This window comes from Xenopus laevis, chromosome 5L, assembly GCF_017654675.1.
Source record: "Xenopus laevis strain J_2021 chromosome 5L, Xenopus_laevis_v10.1, whole genome shotgun sequence".
Classification (NCBI taxonomy): domain Eukaryota; kingdom Metazoa; phylum Chordata; class Amphibia; order Anura; family Pipidae; genus Xenopus; species Xenopus laevis.
The window spans coordinates 139152191-139177942 of NC_054379.1; the positions used below are offsets into that span (position 1 = coordinate 139152191).

The 25752-nt window shown below is 38.0% G+C and overlaps 1 protein-coding gene across 2 annotated transcripts in view; it reads left to right on the top strand.

Annotated features, from left to right (window-relative positions):
* Window positions 1-21534, top strand: part of zbtb38.L (zinc finger and BTB domain containing 38 L homeolog) — a 29514-nt gene extending 7980 nt beyond the window's left edge. For both annotated transcript variants that reach the window (XM_041563483.1, XM_018263949.2), the window contains exons 2-4: window positions 10287-10399; window positions 13296-13383; window positions 16056-21534. In XM_041563483.1, the coding sequence (XP_041419417.1) occupies window positions 16062-19805 (3744 nt within the window). In that variant the 5' untranslated portion in view covers window positions 10287-10399; window positions 13296-13383; window positions 16056-16061 and the 3' untranslated portion in view covers window positions 19806-21534. The remainder of the gene's footprint in view (window positions 1-10286; window positions 10400-13295; window positions 13384-16055) is intronic.
* The last annotated feature ends 4218 nt before the right edge of the window (window positions 21535-25752 follow it).

Consider the following 25752-nt stretch of genomic DNA (forward strand, 5'->3'; position numbering starts at 1 on the left):
TGGAAAAGATTTTTGCACCCCTTAATCTGTTGAAAAGTTTAGCAAGTAACGGGAGAGGGTAACGGTTTTTAACAGTGATTTTTTTCAGACCCTGGTAGTCAATACAAGGCCTAAGCCCGCCATCTTTTTTCTGTACAAAAAAGAATCCGGCACCCGCAGGAGATGAGGATTTCGTGATGAATCCTTTGGAAAGGTTTTCCTGAATATATTCTTGCATGTCTAGAGTCTCAGGAGTGAATAACAGATACCTCCTTCCTCTAGGGGGAATGGTACCAGGAATAAGATCAATAGGGCAGTCATAATGTCTATGTGGAGGAAGAATATCAGCATTCTTTTCCTTAAAGACATCAAAAAATTCTGAGTAGCATTCCGGAAGAAGAGTGGAATTAGGAGTGATGGATGAAATACACAGGGATTTATGAGAGATATGCAGACAGAAGGAGCGACATGAAGAACCCCAGGCAACGAGCTGGCCAGTCCTCCAGTCAATGGATGGGTTATGTTGTCTTAACCAAGGAAGTCCCAAAATTACTGGAGTTGCAGGGCAATCAATTATGAGAAAATAAATTTCTTCAGAGTGCAACCATCCCACATGTAATTTAAGTGGCACCGTGGCAGATGTCAAAAGTTCAGGGGATACAGGTCTGCCATGAACAGCTTAAGCGAAAAGGGGTGTATCGAGAGGGGTAGAAGGAATGGCATATTTTCTGGCCATAGATGTGTCAAGGAAGTTGCCAGCTGCCCTGGAGTCCAGAAGCATTTGAAACAAGCAAATGAGGAACCGGCACACAGAGATGAATGCAAAAGTGGATAGACCCCTATGAGTTTATTGTGTCAAACAAGCACACAAGCACAGTTTGACACAATAAACTCTATCCCCTTTTGCATTCATCTCTGTGTGCCGGTTCCTCATTTGCTTGTTTCCTGTGGATCCAGGGGAGTGCTGTCTCCCTAGAGGACTGAGCACCAGATAATTGCATCACGGAAAGGCCAGGGAGTGCATACGAATTTCACTTTGACCAGTCCAGAAGCACTTGGCAGGGAAATACTTTATCCAAACAGGATATAGAAGCAGGGACAAAGATTCTTGAGGGTTGATTGTCTGGGAGTAGGAGTTTATTGCTTAGGGGAGACTCCCCACTCTAACCAAGGCAGGAGCATTTCCCTGACGCTTGGATCTCACAGGGCAAGTCTTGAGGAGATGACCTTTTTGACCACAGTATAAACAAAGACTGGAATTTCATATGCGAGTCTTTTTCATGGGGGACAGATGGGTGACCCCTAGTTGCATAGGTTCTTCAGCTGGAGAGACAGAAGTTAAAGGGGTCTCAGAGGAAAATGTAGAGGGCATAGTGAACCTCCTTTCCTTCATACGAGTCTCCACCCAAATTATGATAGCCACCAGATCGTCAAATTTAGTAGGCAAGTCCCTAGGGGCTAATTCATCTTTAAGATCTACGTTGAGCCCTTGCCAAAAAGCTGCGACCAAGGCGTCATTATTCCTGATGACCTCGGCTGCCATAGTAAGGAAATCAATAGCATATTCTGCAGCGGTCATAGTACCCTGTGAAATTTTCATTTAATTTCAATCTCTGAACGTTTTGATAAAAAACGAAGAGTTGTGGACAATAGGATCATCACGTTCCCATAAAGGAGAAGCCCAAGCGAGAGCTTTACCTTGTAGCAAGGCTATAATATAGGCCACCTTAGGATCCGCTGAGGACAGAGTTCAAACTGGATGAGGCATTGGATGAGGGGGAGCAGACCCTCCTTGAACACCCTGAAGCGCGTTCCAGATGAGAAGAAAAGTGCTTGAAGAGTCTGAGAAATATGCTGTTGTTGTGGCTCCTGGTTTTCCAGACATTTAAGAAGAGTCTCAAGCACCATTTTGAGGAAAGCGGTAGCCGTAGTCTGAGAGGGCTCCATGTTGGCCCAAGCTAACTGTTACGCTCAGTAACTATAGGAGCCCAAGTACAGACTGAATAACTTTTAGGTGCAGTCGGAGAGCCTCACCGTATTCTGGTTTTCACCGACGCCCTTTTGGGGCCCCGGACTTTCTGCTGCGGAACTGGCGAAGATCCTAAACACGCTCAAGGTATTCATAGAAAGGTACAAGGATCTGGCAGAGATGAGTCGAACAGGCAAAAGGTGAAAAAGGCAGGCAGCAAGATGCGTTGGTCCAATAACAGGCAAAAAGCTCAAAAGGCAGGCAGCAAGATGCGTTGGTCAAATAACAGGCAAAAAGGTCAAACAACATAAGGTCCAAAACAGAAAAGGCTTGTCTCACACAGTAAAACTGAAAACCAGCTTGGGCAACCATTTCCAGTGAATGGCGCCTTTAAATTTAAAATCTGGCCCCTTGCGTGATGTCAGCACGTCCGCCGACGTCATGGAGCATAGTTAATGCACATAGACGCGCATGCGCGTCTCCAAATAGGGACCCGGGGACTAGCGTGTCTAAAGGTAGGAATGCGCGCCGGTCTCCCGGAGCGCATTACAGTCCTCCTGTTATTGTACTGCTCTGCCAGTTTAGTGTTTTGACTTGGCCTGTGACCCCGACTACACGCCTGTCTCCTGATATTGTAGTGCTCTGCCAGTTTGGTCTTTTGACCTGGCCAATGACTCCGACTACACTTCTTTTTTCTCCGTTCCTGTACAACATGCTGTTCCCTTTCCTGCCCAGGATTCTTTCCCTGGTTCCCTCACGATATGACCTTGCTGCACCTGAGTACAGAGGGCTCCTCTCGAAGTGAAAGGTGGCTGTTATAGGCGGAAGACACACGGGAACTTGGGGTTTGTTCTGGGTTTGGGATACCAATCGTAACACCTAAGATGACATCTGTCTTAAAGAGATTCTGACATAAGAAATGAACCTTTTTTATTATCTATCATAACATTTCAATGCTATTTATAATTTTGCCATAAAAGTATTTGCCTGATGCTTTTACATTACCTTTCTTACGACTCTGTTCCTCTATGAGGTTGCTGCCATATTTGTGCAGCAGTAGTCTGTTAGCTGACAAGTTAAGAAGGGACAGTCAGGTTGGCAAAACAGTCAGGTTTAGGAACTTTAAGTGACTATTACTTACAAAAATAGAACTATCAGCGAAAAACATTCAACTTATAGGTAACTTTTGATATAGATTAATATTTTGAAAAGAACATTTTTTTGTCAGTATTACTAAGCAAAACGGATGTTGCTGTCAAGAGATATCTTATTGGCGGTTTCCGGGCAAGCAGATGTAACCTATAAATGTATCAATTGTTTGGCATCGGTAGACTTTTAAGCATTCCATTTAATAAGAAAACTTTAATCCATGTGTGGAGCTGATGTGGTATTTTTATGTATTTGGTAACTCTGCTGCTTATGAAGGTAATATACAGTATACATAAATCCCAATATTTCCAAATAATCCCAGCAGATGTTTTGGGGGAACTCGAAGAAGGGGTTGCCCGGAAACGTTTGCTGGGAGCTTGATGGAGTGATTTTCCATTAACTGAGCAAAACCGATCCTTGTTGTGCATTTATCAGTTTATATGTTATTTCTTAATTTTTGTTTCCCAGAGCCTTACGGAATTTAAGGCATACGCAACTGAGTTTAATAAGCTTAGGGTAATAGTACAAGTTGGTGTTCAAGCATTCTCAACAGTGTTTTTTTGTTATTATTTTGATAACAATGTGCTGAAGCCCCAGAAACAGCCCGATTAGAATTTTATTACAATTAATTGACAAGCCTTGGCGCTAGAACTTGTTCGACAGTTGCTGTGTAAATCTATACGATGTTAGTAGTTTGAGTGTTTTAATAAGTTTTCTGAACTACATTGCAGTTCTTAAAATGCCCAAAACATTCTGAGAATAATAGACTTAGATAGTGTCCAGCTGAGGGAACATCAGCATGGTTATATGAGTTCTCCAAGCATTTGACAAAAGAAACAATATTCAATTCTTAGGAATTTGATGGACAACAGTTTCAGATCGTCAGATCTAGCCTAAGCAAAACAGTATGGTGGGGGGTCTAGAAGGTGGGTTTTCATAGACAGCTCTATTCTCATCACTCCTTCTGTTTATCTGTATAGCCTGAGTGTTCTTTACCTCTGTAGTCCAGCCACTGTGCTGTGCTCAGTAAGAAAGTAAGAGTAAGAGAGCAGTGGCTTCCTGATATGTTGTCCATGCTGACTTACTTAAAAATTAAATAAAAGAAAAATATAATACTTACATTTTTGATGTAGTGCCTAGCTCAAGTTTTTTCCAAGCAGATGAAATACATCAAGCTCCGTGACTATGGGGTTGTTGAGAAAGCTGGGGCAATGTACCCATTCTGGTTTTCCCTAAATACATTTTATAGATATGGCATTTTTCCCATAAAGACACAGGCCAACTCCTAGAGTGCCTTATAAACAGAAGAAAGCAAAGTCTAGAAACAATCAGAGCTCAGGACAGGGAAATAGTCATGGCTGACAATTGATTTTGGATAACTAATAAGATCAACTATACATATAGTACTTATCGGACAAAACATCTCAGAGAAGAAACACAAGTTTTGACAGTCTTGAGTTTTTAATAAAAAGAAGGTACCTTGACCAAGGAAGGCCATCAAGAAATGCATTTCAGCAGATCATTTGGCACCAACACAGCAGCATCTGTAGCAAAGATTTGGCAAACTGGCTAAAATGCATATTGCATGGATGTCTTTGCACAAAATGTCAGAACACAAACAAGCAGCTATGACTTAATGAGTCCATGGTCATACATAAAGACAGTGACATGGGTAACAGCAAAGGTGGGAGCAGGATGTAATAGATGCTACACCAACACTGCATCTTCCAGATATTCACTGACCTTCCAAAAGTCTAAGCTATTGTTCTACATTTGCCCAATTTTAGATTATTTACCACTTTCTACTTTCCAAAGGTATACTTAATCTTTTTTTACATTTTGTTTGCCAGAAAGACATGGGAATAGCCTCCCATACCCTGTGCCAGTAGAACTCTCATTCATAGAACTTAGATTTCATTCATGTCACCTACTCTTTTAAATTGCCAACATGAGGGTTTACATTTGGGACAACCTTTCTAGAGAAAATTACTATTTACTTATTGTATTTTACTGGGTTGAAAATTATTGGCTTATTTCTGTTAGATTCTCTAGCAGGCTATTGTTTACTAGACATGCAACTGACAGTTATCTACCAGAGATGGGCCCCATTCTGATAAGTGCCAGCAGTGCCCCTTAAAAGAACTTCCTTGTGAGGCAACTTTGGAAAACAACTTTACTGAGATTTGTCACCAATGGTAGCACAGGTTTAAATATGGATGACAAGTCTTCCTTTGTGTCAGTACCCAAAGGATGAAACGCCAAACAGAATCACCCACCTAAAATACAACTTTATGCCGCAAGTTGGCACCTTTGGACCTTTTGAATATTTTTTGAAATGCTTGTAATTGCTTCAACATCAGGCATACTCAGTAGTAATGTCCAAACTCAGGGTGTTTTACTTCACGGAAAATTTCCCAAAACCACAAAATGTTACCAGAATGCATTGGAGTCAATGGGAAGGTGAAATTACAAGGTGTTTTTAGCTCTGTATTAGCATTTACATTACCCTACATTGGGGAAACACCTTTCCACTATGCCAGTTGCTCAGGCCAGAAATTCTCAAAATCTAGCTAACCAAAGCCTCTTTACTTTTTTTATTTTATAAATCATGTATTGTAGTGAACGCAACTGCCTCTTCAGAGTGCAAAGAATTAGCAAATGTTGAAGGCAAGGGGCAGAAATGCTGTATGCTGGGAGCTTTTTTTTCAGACAAAACAGACAGCATGAGTAATTGTAATGCAGACTCACAAAAAAAATTTGCTGCAGGCAAAACTGCAAAGTTTGCTGTGAAACTGTACTGGGTGAATATGTTTGCTTATGCCTAGTGCATAAAACTGGATGAAAAATTGTGTTTGAAAGTGGAGAGATCTAGTTAGTCCACTTAATTTCCCTTTTTGTGAGTAAAAGGCCAAAGACATGGCAAGTATAATTTAAAAAGTGCAAAACATGTGAATTGTGTTCTGTTACCATAAATAATTTGTTTCAGGAAATGAATAAAGATACCTACAGCAGCAAAAAGAATATTGGACGAATCACATTATATGCCATCACGGCCGACATTCAAAATCACGGGGCCCCGTACAACAAAATTTTCTGGACCCACCCAAGCCACACCACAGTTAAAAGACCACATAGACATCAGCGTTAAAAATGGTAAACCCCCAAAGACAAATTATAAAAAGCCATTGATGGTGAGGGCCCCCTTATAAGTAAAAAAAAAACGGTGGCACCAGGGCTCCCCATATAAATTTAAAATAAATAAAGTAAAAAGGGCCCCTGTATAAGTTAAAGAAAACATCTGTGCCAGGCCCCCCATAAAAGTATTTTAATAATCCTTGGTGTTTTTTTTTTTAAAAAAAACATTGGCAATGCCCCCCCCCCATACAGGTTAAAAAGAAACATTGGGGCCGCAGAGAATATTTTTAAAAAAAACATTGGTGGCAGGGGCCTATAGAGTATTTAAATAATACATTGGTGGCTAGGGGTTTAATAAAATTTAAAAAAAAAAACACATTGGTGTTCTGAACTTGTTGCTTCAGGACTTCAACTTCGACTCCTCTCGCTACTTCAGGACTTCAACTTCGGCTCCTTTCGTAGCTTCGGGACTTCAACTTCAGCTCCTTTCGTGGCTTTTGTTCTTTTGGGGGCTTTCGGCTCTTCTGGACTTCAGCTCTTTGGGAACTCTTCTGGACTTCCACTCTTTTGGACTTCGGCTCATCTGGACTTCGGCTCTTACGGACTTCGGCGGTTTGGGACTTAGCAAGGCTTTGGTGATGTAAAGGGGGGGCACAGCCAGTGCCCCCTTTAGGCCCAGTAAAACAGTGGCCCCCCTGATGTTGTCCCTGTGTGCCATCTTAGTGTGTTAAAAATTATCAAACTTTTTAGTGGGGAAAAAAATTTAATTTTTCGTGATTCATTATACCCCGAGGTTGGATAAAGTCAGAATCCAAAATGCAGGCATCTCAGACCTACTGAGGTTGTATATAAGTCAATGGGAGAGGTCCCTATCCAATTTGGAGGTTTCTGTGGTCTGCACCGGAATAAGTCCAAAAATCTGACTATTTCAGACTTTTCGGGCAAAAATTCAGGCTTTTCATTAAAGAGCCCGGAAAAAATGCACGATTCGGATTTTCACTCGATTTTTTCATGTTTATCGCATTACACCTACAGATACAAAACAACCAAAAACATTAGGAGGAGTCAACCTGCCACTTTAAGGAATACGTATAAAGATGCAGCACTACTACAAAATGCAAGGGAATGGTTAGTTAATAGAAACTGGTTCACAACCATAGATCTAGATCAATACCATCTAGGAGATCTTACCCTTAACTTTATTCTTCATTCACCACCATCAAATATCCTTCAATCACTAAAAGACAATTCTTTAATTCCTGTCACTTACAAAACTTGTCAGTCCTTTAGATTTAAACATCACCTTTCTTTACAACACTTACCATATTTAACATGGCTAGGAAATAGGGGATTCCCCCAATTTTACGTATCTGGCAAGAAAAAGGGCTATACAGCATAGGAAAACCTTACCAAAAGACATCTTGAATAACTCTCACTAGCAGAACTAAAGGAAAAGTTTCCTTTCACAAGCCCACACACCTTCCTCTATATGCAAATATTACATTTTGCAAGAAATACAACAATTTAAAGGACATACTGTAGGAGTCAATAACGATGTAGACAACCTATGGAAGATAAAACTACACAACGTAGAACCGCACAAATATATAACATAACACGAACAAATATAAATATAGACACAGCAAAAACTCCCCCATTTAAATGGACATCTACAGTATTACACCACAAATACCTATAACAGATATTTTAAAATCCCACATACACATTATGAAATGATTACAAGCAGGTATCAAGAAATGGCCCTACAACTCTTCCACAATGTTTCAAAAGATATTCGATGCTCGGCCCCAAAAGCAGACATCCTATATATGCTGTGGGGGTGTCCAAAAATACAAACATTCTGGCTGGAAGTAACCTCTTATTGGATGCAGATAGTGAATAAACTGATTCAAGCAAATATAGATTGAACACTGTTCAGTATTGTAACATCTTACTCAACTCAAGATAGGGGAAAAACATCTGGCAGAAAGATTGGCAGCAGCGTCCTGCAAGGCAATACTTCACCAATGGCTCTCAATAGAAGCCCCATCACTTACACTTACTAAACAAAAATCACATCACATATTTCATATGGACTGGCTGGAAGCCACGACAAAACAAGAACAAGAAACCAAAAAAATTTTCTCCATATGGACCACGTACGTCAATAGTCTCCCACAACCACTTTGACACCTAACAGCCTATACCTTTCATAATACAACATGGTATGATTCAGAAATTTTGAGGGGTAACAAATTATTGCAAGAATAGAATCAGTATACCAAAGATACACTTATACATGCTGCAACGATTACGAGAACACCCCCCAGGAGTCACTGTACCAATAGACTTTTGGCTGCTTACTTAAGGTAAATTAAATATAACTTGAGAAACCAGACAGTTAAACTCGGAATTTAACCCTGTTTAAATGTTCATTTTATTTTATTTTACTTACTTTTTTATTATTCAATACATGTAACATTAACTACTATAAACCTTCAGTTGGATGTATGTTACATCCAGGAAATGTTGTCCATGTTTGGAAAATAACAAAAACAATTATTAAAAATAAATAAATAAAAAAGAGGGGCTCCAGCAACTTGTTGAAATTTCAAATTGGAGAACTGCAGAATAAGGGGCACATTTACCTAGGGTCGAAGTAAAATCCTTCGACTTCGAATATCAAAGTCAAAGGATTTACCGATATTCCTACGATCGAACGATCGAAGGAATAATCATTCGATTAAATCCTTCGAATCGAACGATTCGAAGGATTTTAATCCATCGATCGAAGGATATTCCTTAGATCAGGAAATTGTTAGGAAGCCTATGGGGACTATCGTTAATACTTTCAAGTAATTGAACTTTGTGTGTGTGATTTTTTTTCAACAACCCAGTTATCCCACTGATCCTTTAGACAATCCAGATATTTGGGAAAGCAATTTTGTTTAATTGTACAGGAATGAGATCTGTTTTCTGGAAACCTGTTATCTAAAAAGCAGAGAATTACAGGAATGCCATCTCCCATAGACCCAGTTTTAAACAAATGATTCAAATTTTAAAAATGTTTCTTTTTTTGTAATAATGTACCAGTACCATGTACTTGATCCTAACTAAGATATAATCATAATTAGGCACATCAATTTTTTGCCTGTAAAACATCTCATAAAATGGCCTAACAAAATCTAAGGTGGCAAGTTCTGGTGCACAACTTTGAAGACCTGGATCATTACTATTATAGGAATATTATTATAGTGATGCTGAACACCTAGGCAGGTGCAGTAAGTTCAATATATGAAATACAACATTTTACAAGTGTTACTAGTTTAATAGTCAAGAAATCCCTAACTGAAGCTTTACTTCATGGAGTGGTTGGTATGAATAAATATTTAAGATCAGCTATATTATTTTAGCAGAAAAGCAGTCCATAGGGAAGGTCTGGAAAACATCTTCACAAACTAGACTTCACAATTACCTGGTGATGGAGAGACTCACTAGTATAGCTAAGGGAAAATTAGATATCTTTAAAAAAATATGGGATCCCTGGATCCAATACAGGGGTTTGACTGCTGACTAACTCTGGAATAATGTATCATCCAACATGCCTGACAATTCTTAGATTACCTTGATCCACAATCAATCTGCGTAATTGGTGCTAAAAATATACAGACCCATGGATACAATTACAGTTGATTTGTTGTGTTGTATTGTTCACAACAGTTTTGGTCCTTTTTAATTTGTTTCTGCTCTTCTGTGTTCTTTTTCTTTCTCTTGTTCCTCTTCAGTAAGCTAGCTGTGAAAACTGAACTGTTAATTATCCTAAATATCATGAGCAGTTTTCATTTATATGGTAAACAAGAAAAATATATTGTAAATTCTATTTATTTATTAAACAAATAAAAACAATAAAAAAAATTTTTAGTTATCCTGAAATCATTACCAAATAAGTACATAGTAATAATGGTCACTTTTTTTTAGCCATAATAATTTTTTGAGTTATCCTGAAATCATTACCAAATAAGTACATAGTAATAATTGTCACTTTTTTCCCCAGGGGTCAATCCAGGAATGTTATTAATTGCCTATATTGGAATTACAAGTTTCTCAATACAGAAAGCAAATAATAAGGGCATTAAGGGACACCTTTACAGAGTTCCTTGATAAAAGGTATTGTATCTAATTTGACTCATGTACAGTTTATTGCATTCTCAGTTACTTATTAGTTACATTTTCAATTAATATCAGTTACATCCTCAATAGGAGCTTATTTTTCCATTTGTTAATGTACTAACAGTGTCTGTGTATTTCTTGAGGCTTACAGAAGATGAGGCACTGTTGTGCAGGGAGAGGGAGTGTAGAATCTGTTTTGATCAAACTTTTTTGATGAAGAGATATAAAATCTTTTGTTAACCAAAAGGTTCACTGTTTCTACTATAATGTTGTGCTATGGACCAATTGTATATGGTCCGTAGGATAAGATTGTTTAACTTTCACTTTGGGTTATTAATGAGGGACATTATTGGGGAAGAGTGCTTTGTCAAGGCGTACATTGCCTTAAGTTTGTCCCAGATTTTTATGGAATGCAGCAGTAGAGGGTGGTCATTGTGCAGTATTCACCCATGATTTTTTTTCTATACGGGGTAGATATAGTACAAGGAGCCTGCTGTTTCAGTTCCACCCACAGTATGATAGGACCATGCAATAATTCTACTGTGGCATGGTATTGAGGTATGGTAATAGTGTCCCACATTAGGTAGTCTCACGTAGAGGCCTGCATGGAACCAATTTTTGAGATTTCTTGCGATCTGCATTTTTACCCGAGCAGCAACTGCCTTAACAGTAACTCGATGATGACAATTAAATTGGAAGTGCAACTGGAAGTGACATCATCAGAAGTGGGCAGAGACATTTAAAAATGTTTATTAAAGGAGTAAAATATAGATAATATAAGAAACAAGATATAGTGGAAGAAATTTAATTTACAAATTATAAAACCTCTTAAGACAGGATCCGTGCTTAGGTTTCAGTTTGCAGCACTTTACCAGAATCCCACAGTAGTCCCAAGCTCCAAGGATCTCTATATTCCTGAACCTAATCACTTGAGCCTCTATCCTGGCAGCCTTGTCACCACATAGTACTAACCCTCCTGATCTCTCCTTGTTGGAGCCTCTGGCTGCTCTACTAACCAACCCCTGAGCCTGTCTTTCACTCATAGAGTGACTATAACAGTACTACCCTTGCACTTAAGTCTCCTGTACTGGAACCCTCCTCTGTTCCAGGGCCCATGGAACACAAGACTAATTCCTCCAGCCAGTGCGGGAACCATAGAGACTGAGCATGTGTGCTTCCCTTTTTATCACCTAGGGGGAAACCTGACACCTTACACGCCCCCTCCCAACTGTTATTAGGACCCAAACCTAGCTGGCTACTAATCCTCCTGGGGAGAACTTACAGACATAAAGGTTTACAAAACATTTACCCCCCTACATAAATAATTTGAAAATTGTAAAATAGGAAAAGACCAGTAGCAACCTGTCCCAAATATCACTGTCTACATCATACATTTTCTTTAAGGTCTATTAATCTGCTACATTATTTCAAGGAGTCAGAGCAGTGAAACGGACAGATACTGCTTTCAGTGGCAGTTCCAAATAAGCTGTTTAAAACAACATTTAAAACATTCATTTCATAGGGGAACAACTGCTTCTATGCTACTGGCGTTACCAGGTGTCTGCCGTAGCCATGACATTTCAACCATTTTCAGAAACAGGCTGACACCATTGGTACAGACAGTTTTCATGCCTAAGTGTGCATTTTTGGGCAAGAATTGCATGAAGCACCCATGACAGACGGCTTCCAGAAAAATCCGCTTGGTGTGACATCACCCTAAAAGTAATTTTCAAATATTCACAGTCAAGTGTATCGGGGTCTGAGCCCATGTCTCAATAAAGGCATTTTAAGCAAAGAAATCCAAGACTGGTGCTGTGAATATTTGAAAATTGTGAGTGAACGGATACATGTTGGAAACCGTTGCACGTGCACCAGGCTCTAAGAATTAGGAGGTGACAGGTGCTGACTAAGAAACCTGCTTGATCGCCCTAAAAGTAATTAACCTTGTTTATTTGTGAAGCATAAATAAGCAAATGAATGCAGCACAGTTTTAAAGGAGAAATGTATTAGCCACATAACAAGTTTGCACCACTCCTGTGCCTTAGTCTTTTCTTGGCCTTATGTTGGCTGTAAACGCTGTTATCCACTCATTGGCTTACTTGACTCCTATTTCTTTGGACTCAAACCTGAGCCCATGTATGCAAAATCAGCTGGAATCATTGGTCTTTGGACACTATACGCATCCTACAGACTGACTGCCCATAACATGCTCTTGGCAACAAACTAACGTATGTCCTTTCTTTGTCAAAAGGGAATATTAAAAAAGGATGTATAATTATTTTTCTCATGCTTTGTTTTTTTTCAATGAAAATGTTCTCTGACTCAGCCCTATTTATTTCCTCCCACATTCCTTCTGTAGTGGCCAGGGGGTGTTTTATCACTTTTTTATTGAATCTGACCAAAAATGACTATTAATGGAAAATGTTACTCAGAGCAGAAGCAGAAACAGTCCACTGGGTTTGTTCGTAGACTGTACAGTATTCATAGCCAGTACTGAGGGATACCATAAAATGGTAAATGTTTTGTCCTGTAGTAAGTGCAATTCAGCTATAAATATACAAATTATAGTATTCCATTAAACATTATTACATGATTTAATAACTGATAGATATTTTAATTTTTTTTCTCCTAGGGTGTCCAAATTTCAGCTATTCAGTTATTGTTAAATTGTAGCTCACTGCACACTACAGGCAATATCTCACTGGCCAGTATTTTAGTAGCCCAAAGAGGTGGGCCACAACTCTCAAAACAACATAGAGTACTGCCCTGCTTTTCTTTCTAGTCTTGAAACTTTGACAGCATAGCACAGTCTTTTGTATACTAAATTCCCAAACTGATTTATTTTGTTGTATCAGCATTTTGGATTTTTGTCACATGTATGGTTCTTTTCCAGGAGAACTGATTTACCGGTTGGGAAATACAGAAGTATTTCAGGTTTCTGAATCTGGTATTTCAGGCTTCCAGTTTACTCAATTAAAAGGGTGAGTTATTTCAGATTTTGTATTATATAGATAATTGTACAATTAATCTACTCTAAAATGTGCATTCATACAGATAATTCATCATGGTATGGGATCTCTTATCTGGAAAGCTTGTTTTTCCAGTTTAAGGGTCTTTCTGTGATTTAGATCACCATTTATTAAAGGGGAACTATCATGAAATAAAAAAGTTTTTCACAAAAGTCTAAAAATTGAAAGCAGAAAGAACCATTATCTTAAATATAAGTTATATTTTTTTGCACCTGCTTGCACATAATAGACCATATTTACAGCTCCCACTCAAGTGTATACAAGTATACTCAAGTTTCCACATCACCGACTTTTAGATTTGACAGACACAAGAAGGAGCCAATAGTGGAAAGGGTTTAATAGGCAAATGGAAGCTATTCACACATAAGTTGGATGTCTACTTATTCTGACATCATTATCTTGCACCACATGTCTTAGGGGGATAGGGGAAGTAGCAGCATGCAGGGCTGTGAGTATCAATGCATTTTTCAATTGGACTCTTGAGATGAACCAGCCACGTAGTTTGTAGGGTGTCCCTACACAAATATTTTTGTAGAGCATGCAGCACTGCACTAGGAGCCCAGTCACTAAACAATCTAGTTGTGGTTGTCATATACTAAACCTCTGAGCATAAACCCTTTGCTTCTGCAAAACCACTAGGGCTTATAGCTACTCATATAATGGCTGGCTATTTGAGTCGTGGTCTAATTGGGAGACCACAGTACCTCAATTTGACCACCACAATCAACTGACCCAGTTTATATCTGTTCAGAATTGCATGGTAGTGTTTTCATGGGCAGCACCGTAGCTCAACTGCCTTGTAATGCTGAGTTTGGTTCTGATCTGAAGAGCATCTTCAAATAGTTAATTCCTTTGTCCATAAACACACAGGAAGGTTATTTTGCACCTGACATGTTTTATGAATGTAGAATTATCCTTTTAAGCTCTTCTGAAACAGAGACTGATGTGAATGATGAACAATCTCTGTAAAGCACGTATATTTCTGTTGACTATCACTGTATATTACTGGTTGCTATCATGTATTTTTTATATGCATCCAGTTTCACATATTAGTTATATAAGAGGTTGGTTGAATTCAAGGTGTCAATCAGCCATATCGCAAATCTACATTATGGCAAATGATTTGAGTCTAGGACTTTAAGTACTCGGGTACACTGACCATGACAGCACACAAAACAAACCTGCTCAACTGCTCAAAATGTTAATTAAATATTTATGTGCACTATTATGTGCAGGGCTGATCCTATAAAATGTGGGGCCCAATTGGGACCATGTTGGCGGGGCCCCTAGACAAAGTGTTGCTGGCTACTGACACACCAAGTATTTAGGAAAATAAGGGCATACAGGCATAAAATAGAAAGGAAAGGGGGCAGACAAGGTAAGAGAGTGAGAGGGATGAAATAGGGGCACATAATAGGGGCACACAGGGTAAGAGAGAGAGGGAGGAAATAGGAGAGTGGACTGGGCCAATTAGTTTGGGGCAGGCTGGGCCAATTCAGCTTGGGAGCAGGCTTGGTTGGATTGCGGCAGGCAGGGCCTATCAAGGTTGGAGGAAAGCTGGGCCTATGAGAGTTGGGGGCAGGCTAGACCTATGGAGTTGGGGGATAGGCTGGCTTATCAGAGTTGGGGGTGGGCTGGACCTATGGATTTGGGGATGGGCTGAACTCTCAAAGTTGGGGGCAGGCCAGGCAGCATCATGTGCTGAGGGAAATATTATCTGTGCTGCCCTGTGGTGCGGGGCCCCCCAGAGGTGCGGTGCCCTATTGGGCCCAATTGGTCCAATAGGCCTAAGGCCGGCCCTGATTATGTGCTAAACTATGGTACAGGCTAATCACTTTTGAGACTTGGGGGCAGGTTTATAACCCAGTGATAAATATACCTCCAAAAATCCCATAGGAATTAACAGAGAGTTATGGAATTTTATTGTGGTGAGCTCTGATTTCACACTTTATTATATCTTCTACTATGCCCATATTTATTTTTGGTTGGGTTTTCTATGTCATGTTTAATCAGCATGTAATATTATTTATGTTCTGAGTGGGCTTTTGGGTTAATTTTTCCAGCTGCATTTGCTTTCATATTTTTTTATTCCATTCATTTGCGTTAATGTTGTTTAGAACATAAGCTTGGCAGCACATACATATTTAATTAATGTTTGAATTGAACTGGCATTTTTTTGTGTGTGTTGTGGTCATGTTCAGTGTCCCCCCTAGAGATTACAGTCTAATGTTCTTTTCACACACAAGTTAAATTAATCAAGATGACCTGCCTGCATGTTTTTGGAGTGTGGAAGTATACCGGAGTACCTAGAGGTAATCCACACAGACACAAAGAACACATACATTGCTTTCTATACAATTCAGTATTGGCCCAGTTTTGTATGTTACGAAAAAAACACTGCAGGAAAAATGGAGAAAGTCAGACCTGTGCCATTAACCCTGTATTGTGTTATATATATATATATATATATATATATATATATATATATATATATATATATATATATATATATATATATATATTGATCATTATAACACCCAATGACACCATAAAAACAAATACATGCATGCCATAAAAGTTTCTTTATGAAGGTACTGAATTCCTGTTTTTTCCTGTATTTATAGATTAAAATGTGCAGCTCAGAAGACATAGTGGACTGTTTTCACAGCGATACATTGCTCTGTCATTTAAATGAGCAACGCATGCAGGGAGCCCTATGTGATGTCACCATTGTGGTTGAAGACACTAAGTTCAAGGCACACAGGAATATCTTGGAAGCATCAAGCTTGTATTTCAGAAAACAATTTTTGAGTCAAAGCATCTTAATCCAGGGACATGTGTTGGAACTTACAGACTTCAAGGCAGACACATTTACAGAGATACTGAATTATATTTATAGTTCTAAGATTGCAGTGAAGAGAAAGGGAGCACTAAGGGATATTGCAGATGCTGGGAAAAAATTGGGAATAGCGTTTTTAGAAAACATAAAAAATGCAAATTCGAGCTGTAAAAGATCTGCATTGCCTACTGCTCTCTGCACCTCACAAACAGAGAATAGACTGCCGCTTACTTTGTATCGTGATGACAGTGGTCTGAAATCAGAGACTGTGGAGAAAAAGGGAGATGATGTAGCCATTACCAACGGACCTAGAATTACCAATGCATTTTCCATTCTAGAAACAGAAGTTTGTGGTTTTTCTCCACTAGATCTGAGAGCAAACTTTAAAAAGACAACAGGCTCCATGCAAGAGATCAATAGTAGAGATCATTGTGAGAATGGAGTATGTAATGATGGCGAACCAGTAAATACTCTGGCTGAACACTCTTATGCTGTATCTTCAGGGGAGCTTCTGTATAGAAGGGATTCAAGGACTGAAGAAAGATCAATGCCTTGTATTGTCCCTACAATCCAAGAGGCACTACCAGCTAGTAGCATGCCTGTGCTTGAACAGCAGTGTGTTATACCACAGACAACAAAACAAAGCTGTACCTCTAACAGTGTAAAGAGCTTGAATTGCCCAGATGTCAAGGATCAAGAAATTACTCCTTCAGATTTCTATAAAGACATTGAAAACGGGGTGGCACAGCTTCCTTCAAATAACTCACCAGCCGACCAGTCCTTCCATGATCCATCTTTGTTGTATCCACAACCTAAAAAACGCCAAGAGATATTTAACTGTAAAAACTGCAGCAAAGAGTTTGCACATTTGAAACGACTGCAGCGACATGAACAGATATGCTTTAAGATGGTGCACACTGATAGAGATACTAAAATAACAGGCAGTCTTTCAGGGGATACTACTTTAGAGACATCAAATAATTCTTTAGATCAAATATCTGACCAAAATTCTCTTCCAAATATTACCACTCCTGGATCAGACCATTTTGTAAAGATAGTAGATGGTAAGATTTTTTATGTGTGCATTGTTTGCAAGCGGAACTATGTTACTCTTTCAAGTCTTCGAAGACATTCAAATGTCCATTCATGGAGGAAATCATATCCTTGTCATTACTGCAACAAAGTCTTTGCCTTAGCCGAATATCGTACTAAACATGAAATCTGGCACACAGGTGACAGACGATATCAGTGTATATTTTGCTTAGAAACATTCATGACTTATTATATCCTTAAAAATCATCAAAAATCTTCCCATGGAATTGATCCAAGAATGGGAGTGGTCAACAAAACTGCCAATAGAGGTCTGAAACCTAGCATTTATCCATACAAGCTTTATAGACTTTTGCCTATGAAAAATAAAAGAATATCCATGAAAACTTCTGCAAATGACACCTCTGCAAACACAGGAATACGTTTTCAAGGTCATAGTTCCTTTAACACAGCAGCCGTTGTTCAGAATTCATTAGGCTCTCAGCCTTTTAATTTGGAAAGCCAGGAGAACCTGCCTTGCTCTTCTGATACACCACACAATATTTCAAGCTCAAACATAAACCAGAATACTTGGCCATTTGAAGTTTCACACTCTGAAAATATAAGCGCACTGCCTGAAAAGAAAGATAATTCTCCTCTTCATAATGCCAACTCAACTCCAACAGGGTGTAATGCTGTAGTCAGTTATTTTGGTAATGAAACCCAGAATATGCCCTCTGTTATTAACTCTACCAGCTCTGCACCTTCTGTGATAATGCACAGCAGTAGAACATCTTCTGTAATTATGCATGGAAATTCAGTAACAGCAACATCATCAACAAATGGGGTAAGTTGTTACCATGGAAGAACCATTGTATCCCCAAAGAGGGATAGTAGTAGTTCTCAAGAAACTGGCATAGGGGTAGTAGATTCGCAATCCATAAAAGAGATGAGTTATGAAGACAGCAAAGCAAAAGATGTTCAGCAGGAAGAACTAGACTTATTTTCTCCTGTCCCTGTAAAGAAAAGCAAAAGTGTAATCAAACATGGAAATAAAACAGAAACATACATAGCCAAACCAGCCTTACCTGGAACTCTTGTGAACAGTGGAATTGCTCCACTTTGCAAGATCACTGTAAAGATCGGAAGTGAAGCTTTGGTAAAACGTCAAATTTCTGGGTCATCACTGTTTTTTAGAAAAAGTGTACGACCAAAACATTCAAGATCAAGAGCAGACAAATCAAATCAAGATTCTGAAGAAGAGAGGAAAGAAAGGAGCTCTAGCCGACTTCGAAAATCAGAATCTGCAAAGATGGAAGAGATGTGTGATGATCTTAGTGACCAAGATGTATCTGATAAACCATGGCGGCCATATTACAACTATAAGCCCAAGAAAAAATCCAAGCACTTTAAGAAATTTAGAAAGCTAAAGAAAAGGAAGAAACACAGCAATAAGAGGTCAGATGTGGAAAATCATGAAGAAGCAGACACTAAAGATATATCAAGGAATGTAACTGAAGAGAGTGAAAGAGGCAAGGAAGAACATCTACAGACTGCTGAGTATACTGAAAATTCAGCTGCAGAAGACATTGATGTCTCTGACTGGCAGCTAGCCACTAAGCCCTGTTTTTGTGAACTTTGTCAAAAGTCATTTCGGAATCCATCAACTTTAAAGGTTCACATGCGTTGTCACACAGGAGAGAAGCCCTACCCATGCACAACTTGTGGAAAGTGCTTCTCATTCCCTGGAAATCTAAACAAACATGCACGCATTCACATGGGTGTGAAAAACTTTATGTGTCAATACTGTAGTAAGTCATTTATCTTAAATGAAACCTTAAAAAAGCATGAGAGGATCCATACAGGAGAAAAACTGTATGGCTGCCAGTTCTGCCCACAGCAATTCCTGTATCTCTGCACAAAAAAGAACCATGAGCAAAGACATCAAACAGAACGCAGTGTTAAAGGTTTTGTTTGTATCCAGTGTTCCAAAATTTGCAAAACTGCAGCGGCTCTAGGAATGCACCAAAAGAAACATTATCTAAGGAGTCTGAAGCAAAAAGAACGGAAGGAAATTGCAGCAACAGAGAGCTGGGGAGCATCTACGAGTACTGCATGCAAAATTATGGATTTAACAAAGACTAGTGAAGTCACAAATGTGCCTGAAAGTGTTGCTGATTCCTTTGAAGACAATGAAGCTTTATTACTGTCATTTGATGGTGGTATTAGAGACAATTCCTCACATAATAAAGGTACCACTCATATTGCTGAGAGTTTAGCACCAGAAGAGCTGCCTGAAAGCAGACTTGGGACTCCATCAGCAATGCCACCAGTGGGTGAGCATGGCTCTGTCTTAATGGAGGTTCCAAAAAGCTGGAAGCACTGGAAAACACGACACTATAGTTTCGAGGAGGGTATGAACTCTGACAATTCTTCCACAAGAGAGTGCACAAAGACTTTTACTGAATTAAAGACAATGACAAGCTTTGATTCTTTTGTTCCTTAAGGTGGTGAAACACAAACCAAACCAATTACGTGAGTTGTAGGATACACAGCTACACATTTGTTAAGCGTTTTTGCCAGTTGCTTCCCTTGGGCATCAGCCAATTCTGTAATGTATTGTAAAACAGTGCTTTAAAGATGGCTCTAAAATCCAAGGATATTAAGCAAGCATTAGAGCTCAAGTGTTAGTGTTTTTCCCTTTGCTGTAAATTCATGTCATCTATATAGCAAATTAACCTAGAATGTATTAAAAAGAGCACAGGCAGCAGGAGAGCGCCGTCTATGGAGTCCATGTAGCTTCTTTTTTTAATTGCAATTAGTTGCAGTTTTTTCAACTACAAACAACACTTTGTAAAGGGATTTGAGGTTATATAGTTCCCTTAATCAACTAGTTCTTTATGGTACTTTATGGTAACCCTAATACTATAACTGTTTATGTGGTACAAATGAATTTCTGATTGGTAGCTAAAGTTAGCATAGCCTAACTAATTTACCATAAATATTACATCTGTATTACTGTATTGTCTAGGGCAATGCTTACTACAAGGAGGTTGAGAAGAATAACGTCAGTACCACAAAAAAGAGTTTAAAGAAGATTATAATGTTGTTAATGCATAAATTGATCTGCCAACATATCTGACAGTGTCTTTAACTGAACCGCAGTTTAAACTTCTTAACTGAATTGTGCAACACTTTAGATTCTCAAGATTTTTAGAATCGAAATTCCAAATATTAAAAAGCAGACCATTTATTCTATGCAAGTATTTTTGAAAGAATTTTAAATGATAAAATTAATGATCATGACAAACAGACAATTGTTATTCACAATTGCAATATAAGAAAATTCAAAAGGGGTTAGAATAAAAATGTTTTTTTCCAGTGTATGACAAGATATCCCTCAAAATATAAAATTTAGTATAAAAACATTGTCTTCACAGATTGAGAGATTTATCAAGCTGTTCATATCTATTCGTACAATACTTTGAAAATGAGGGAGAGCTTTGACTGTTTCACAGTAGGTTGTGAATCACAAATGTAATCATTTGTCAAATAAAACACAACCAAACTGACATAGCAAATTGGTATGTGTATGCTCAGTGCAATACACCCAATGGAAGCTGAATGTGTTGTTTTTTTATTTAGGAATCAAAAAACTATAAACATATATGTTGCCAATTGCTTTAAAACACTTTAAAACGGAAGTGTCAAGAGTTTTAAAAAGTCAATTATTTACAGTGTAGTGTATGCACCTGAACATGTTTTTAATTATGCAATAAATGAAGCAAAGTATAGAGGAATAAAATAAGTTCTTGACCAAGTAACTGATCTTGACCAAGGAACCAATAATTCCAAATACAATTAAATTTCTTTCAAGACACTTTATCAAGGTAAGATTTTAAAAAGTGCATTGCACAATAGTGCAAAAGGAATACAAAGTAGCAGGAAATATATACACATATATATATTTATATTTATGATACAAAGCATTTTTGAAAGAGACGTTAATATCTAGTTTCATTAGTAATGTTTATTATTTCTTAGCAAAGTGAAAAAAATGCCCGCATAAAACTAGCACTGGAATGGAATTTTATGCTTTATAATGTAAAGAATGTAATACAATTCACATGGATTTTGTATTGGTTTTGGTTTATAGCATTTCATTAATAATTTGATTTAATAAGAAAAGAGTTAAAGGTTTACTTTGTAACGAAAATACATGTATACATACTTATTATAAAAAGAGATGACATATAATAAGAATGCATCCACAGTAAATACGTATGTGTTTTGGTTGGAAGGTAATATGTTTCCAAGCCAATTAGTGTGCAGGATCCATTGCGCTCCCTAAAAGGTAATAAATGGTTGTTGACCCCACAGTAAGTGCATAAAACGGGTGCAAACTGCCATGTGTTTTGCACAACTGCAACATGCCCTGTTTTTTTCTGAATAACTGCAGGTATTTATACTACAAGTCTGAGTGAAAAATCTGGATATGCTCCATGAATTCAGAGCTGCCTGTTTTTAGCAGTGTTGTATTCACAAGCGGCAGCAGCCGGGTGATGGGACACCTACATGCCTCTCTCCATTTGCATCATTCGGACATGCAAACTAGGAAGCACTGGTGGGCACAGGCTGCAATGGACTTGTGCTACTGATGCCACTGCGCTGTGCACTTTGCACTTTTTTTTATCCAGCATAGGGTACAGAGGGCAAGATCCTGGGCACAAGTGCTTCATGAATGAGCACAAAGGGGGCAACAATGTAATTGTAAATGGCCCCTGGTTTAATTATATATCTAAGAATCAAAGCAAACATATTCATTCATTATTTTTAACTGCCTAATAAGGTTAGACAAACATTTCTTTATATTACACTATATTGAGATTGCATTATGGGAGTATGGGAGGTGAGAGACAGCAATGGGAAAGTTAGTCTCGAGCTTGGTAAAATATAGACAAACTAGCTGGGTGGAATAACAGTAGGGGGCACATTTACTAAGCTCGAGTGAAGGATTAGTAAAAAAGTTAAAAAACTTCAAATTTCGAAGGTTTTTTAGTGTGCAATGTCGAAATCGTTCGAGTATTCGACCCTTCGATAGTCGAAGTACTGTCTCTTTAAAAAAAACTTAGACTACATACTTTGCCACTTTAAACCTACCGAGCTACAATGTTATCCTATGGGGACCTTCCCCATAAGTTTTCAAAGCTTTAGATTCAAAGGATTTCATCGTTCGATTGAAGTATTTTTCCTTCAATCGATCGATCGTAGGATTTGCGGTAAATCCTTCGACTTCGATATTCGAAGTCGAAGGATTTTACCTCGAGGGTCGAATTCGAGGGTTAATTAACCCTCGATATTCGATCCTTAGTAAATGTGCCCCTAGATGTGAGAAGATAATATAAAGCCAATGTGTTGAGGAAGTTAGAGAGGAGGGGAACTGATCACATATAGAAACAACATCACTCTAGAAAGGTAATATGGGTTGATGGAGATAATGCCTGCTAAACAGTTATGACAAATAATAAAATTATAAACACAAACACAGAGAGTTCTCACTCTCTGTAGAGATGATAAGATTTAAAAGAGTTCTGTAGCCATGTAGATATTTTTCATATTTAATTTGGCTTTCTCTCCACAACCCCTAACCCAGAATATATGAAAATTATCATTGAATGGATATTCCCAAACTGACAGACAATAAAATAAAATTCTCTAAAAGCATATCAATATAGTAAAGGACAGTAAAACCTTTTGTGCAATAAACTACTAATATAATACCCTCCATATATAAAATAAATAAATCAGGCACTGTCCATCCATATATTGCAAAATATGTAAGTTGTTAATTTATAGTAGGAACAATTGAAAATTGTAACTCATCCAAATATAAGTGAGGCCCAGTCTTATGCTCCTGAACTTTCAGCATAGAAAGTTGATTTCAACTAGGAGTAAAGCAGGCCTATTATATTGACCACATTGTAAATGAATGCAGGTTCAACAAATTTGTTTATTTAGCAATATGCCAAAACAAAAGTTTTTCTCTCACTTGAATCTCATTCATCAAGAATTTCATTGTTCATTTTTACAGAGACTAAGTTTTACTTGCTCTTATAAATTAAAGCTCAGAAATGGTTTCCATTTGTATTAGGTACCATAGAGATCACCCACAATTAGGAATAATTAAAGCTATAACTAGGAAATGACAACTGCTCCTATATATATGAGTTGCACCATCACTGTATTTATGCACTAATGTTTAAGGAGAGCAAAACATTCCCTTTGCTATTGGATATCTAGAACATACCAGTATTCCAGTTATAAAGCAACTTTTTTGGAACAGGTACATTTTTTATTTCACGTTATTTTGGGCCATTTATCAAACGAAATGACAATATAATTTACTGTTGCCCTGCACTCGTAAAACTGGTTTGTTTGCTTCCGAAACACTACTATAGTTTATGCTGTGTAGCCATGGGGGCAGCCATTCAAGCACAGGATTCACAGAAGATAACAGATAACAGTTCTGAAGAATTCCATTGTAGACTACAGAGCTTACCTGTTATCTGCTGTGTATCCTGTGCCTTTTCTCCTTTTTCAGATTTGAATGGCTGCCCCCATGGCCACACAGCAGCTTGTTTATATAAACTATAGAAGAGTCTGAAGCAAACACACAAGTTTTACCAGTGCAGCGCAACAGTATATTACATGCTCATCACTTTAAAACACTTTCATTTTTGGGTGTTACTGTTCCTTTAACGACCCTGTTTCCTTCCTATTGTATTGATAAAAATATTCACATAAATATATCAAGACCAAAAGGAGACTGATAATGGCAGTTGGTAAATTGCTTTAATCATGTATCAAATGTGTATTTTTATATATATATATATTTGTGTCTTTATATAATAGGTCAAGTTAAACCAAACCATGGTGTTTCTTCTCTCATAAACCTTTGTGGAACCCCTTTGATCTAAAACTGCTTTGTGTTTATTGGTCTCTAGGGACAAACTTTGAATACTAAATTATATAAAACAGCTTTCATTTCCTTTTGTTAATACAGTGTTAAGGTTCCATAATCTCACTTTTACACCATTATTTTAGACAATAAAAATGCAGTGAAATTGTGTGAATTTTTCGCAAAGATCTGAAAGAAAACAAATCGAAAGAATTCCCTCTGCTCTTGCTCCTCAGAGAGACTTAAATAACTGTTGCTATAGATGGGAAATGTTAAGATGTCATCTTAGTTTTTTCTGTTTTGTGGATGAAAGATAACCAACACGATGCATTTTCAAAAAAATGTTTGTGCGGTTTATTTATTTAGACTCAAATTCTTCTTCACCAACTTGGTAGAAATATTGGAGAAATAGAATAAAAAATAAATTCTGTAATATTGTTTTGTGATGTGATTAATAGTTTCCCCTGTGTGTTATCTAAGGGGAGGTAGTTAAAAGATGGTGAAAATGGTGGACCTATCTATATACTCACATATATAACTACTCTGTATATCAATATTTATACTGTACTAACTAGCTGTAGATCTAAAAGTGGACCTGTCACCCAGACACAAAAATCTGTATAATAAAAGTCCTTTTCAAATTAAACATGAAATCCAATTTCTATTTTTTATTAAAGCATTCATAGCTGTTGTGAGCTCATTTAAAAATCTGAGCTGTCAATCAAATATTGTCTGCCCCTCCTCTATGCCTAGGCATAGAGGCGGTGCAGATAATTACTTTCACTTTCCATTTAGCACTTCCTAGATGTCACTGCTCTCCACACATTCCCCCGTTCTCTTTACCATTTAATTATCCAGGGCATGGGGATGGACATCGGGTCCCCCATTCTGGTGCACAAACAAGATTCTGAGATGATGCAAGGCTTGTCTTAAAGGAAAACTGTACCCCCCAAACAATGTAGGTCTCTATTAAAAGATACTGAGTAAAACAGCTCATGTGTAAAACCCTGCTTCATGTAATAATATACTTTTTTAGTAGTATGTGCCATTGGGTAATCATAAATAGAAAATTGCCATTTTAAAAAATAAGGGCTGCCCCCTGAGATCGTAAGATTCACTGTGCACACATACAAACCACATGTAAGGTCACATGAGCCAATTAACAGACAGAGTTCTGCCTTTTGCTTCCTCACTTCTTCCTGTTACAGTTAGGGGCTGATTCACTAAATTCGAGTGAAGGATTCGAAGTAAAAAAACTTCGAATTTCGAAGGTTTTTTTGGGCTACTTCGACCATCGAATGGGCTACTTCGACCTTCGACTACGACTTCGAATCGAAGGATTCGAACTAAAAATCGTTCGACTATTCGACCATTTGATAGTCGAAGTACTGTCTCTTTAAAAAAAACTTCGACCCCCTAGTTTGGCAGATAAAAGCTACCGAAGTCAATGTTAGCCTATGGGGAAGGTCCCCATAGGCTTGCCTAAGTTTTTTTG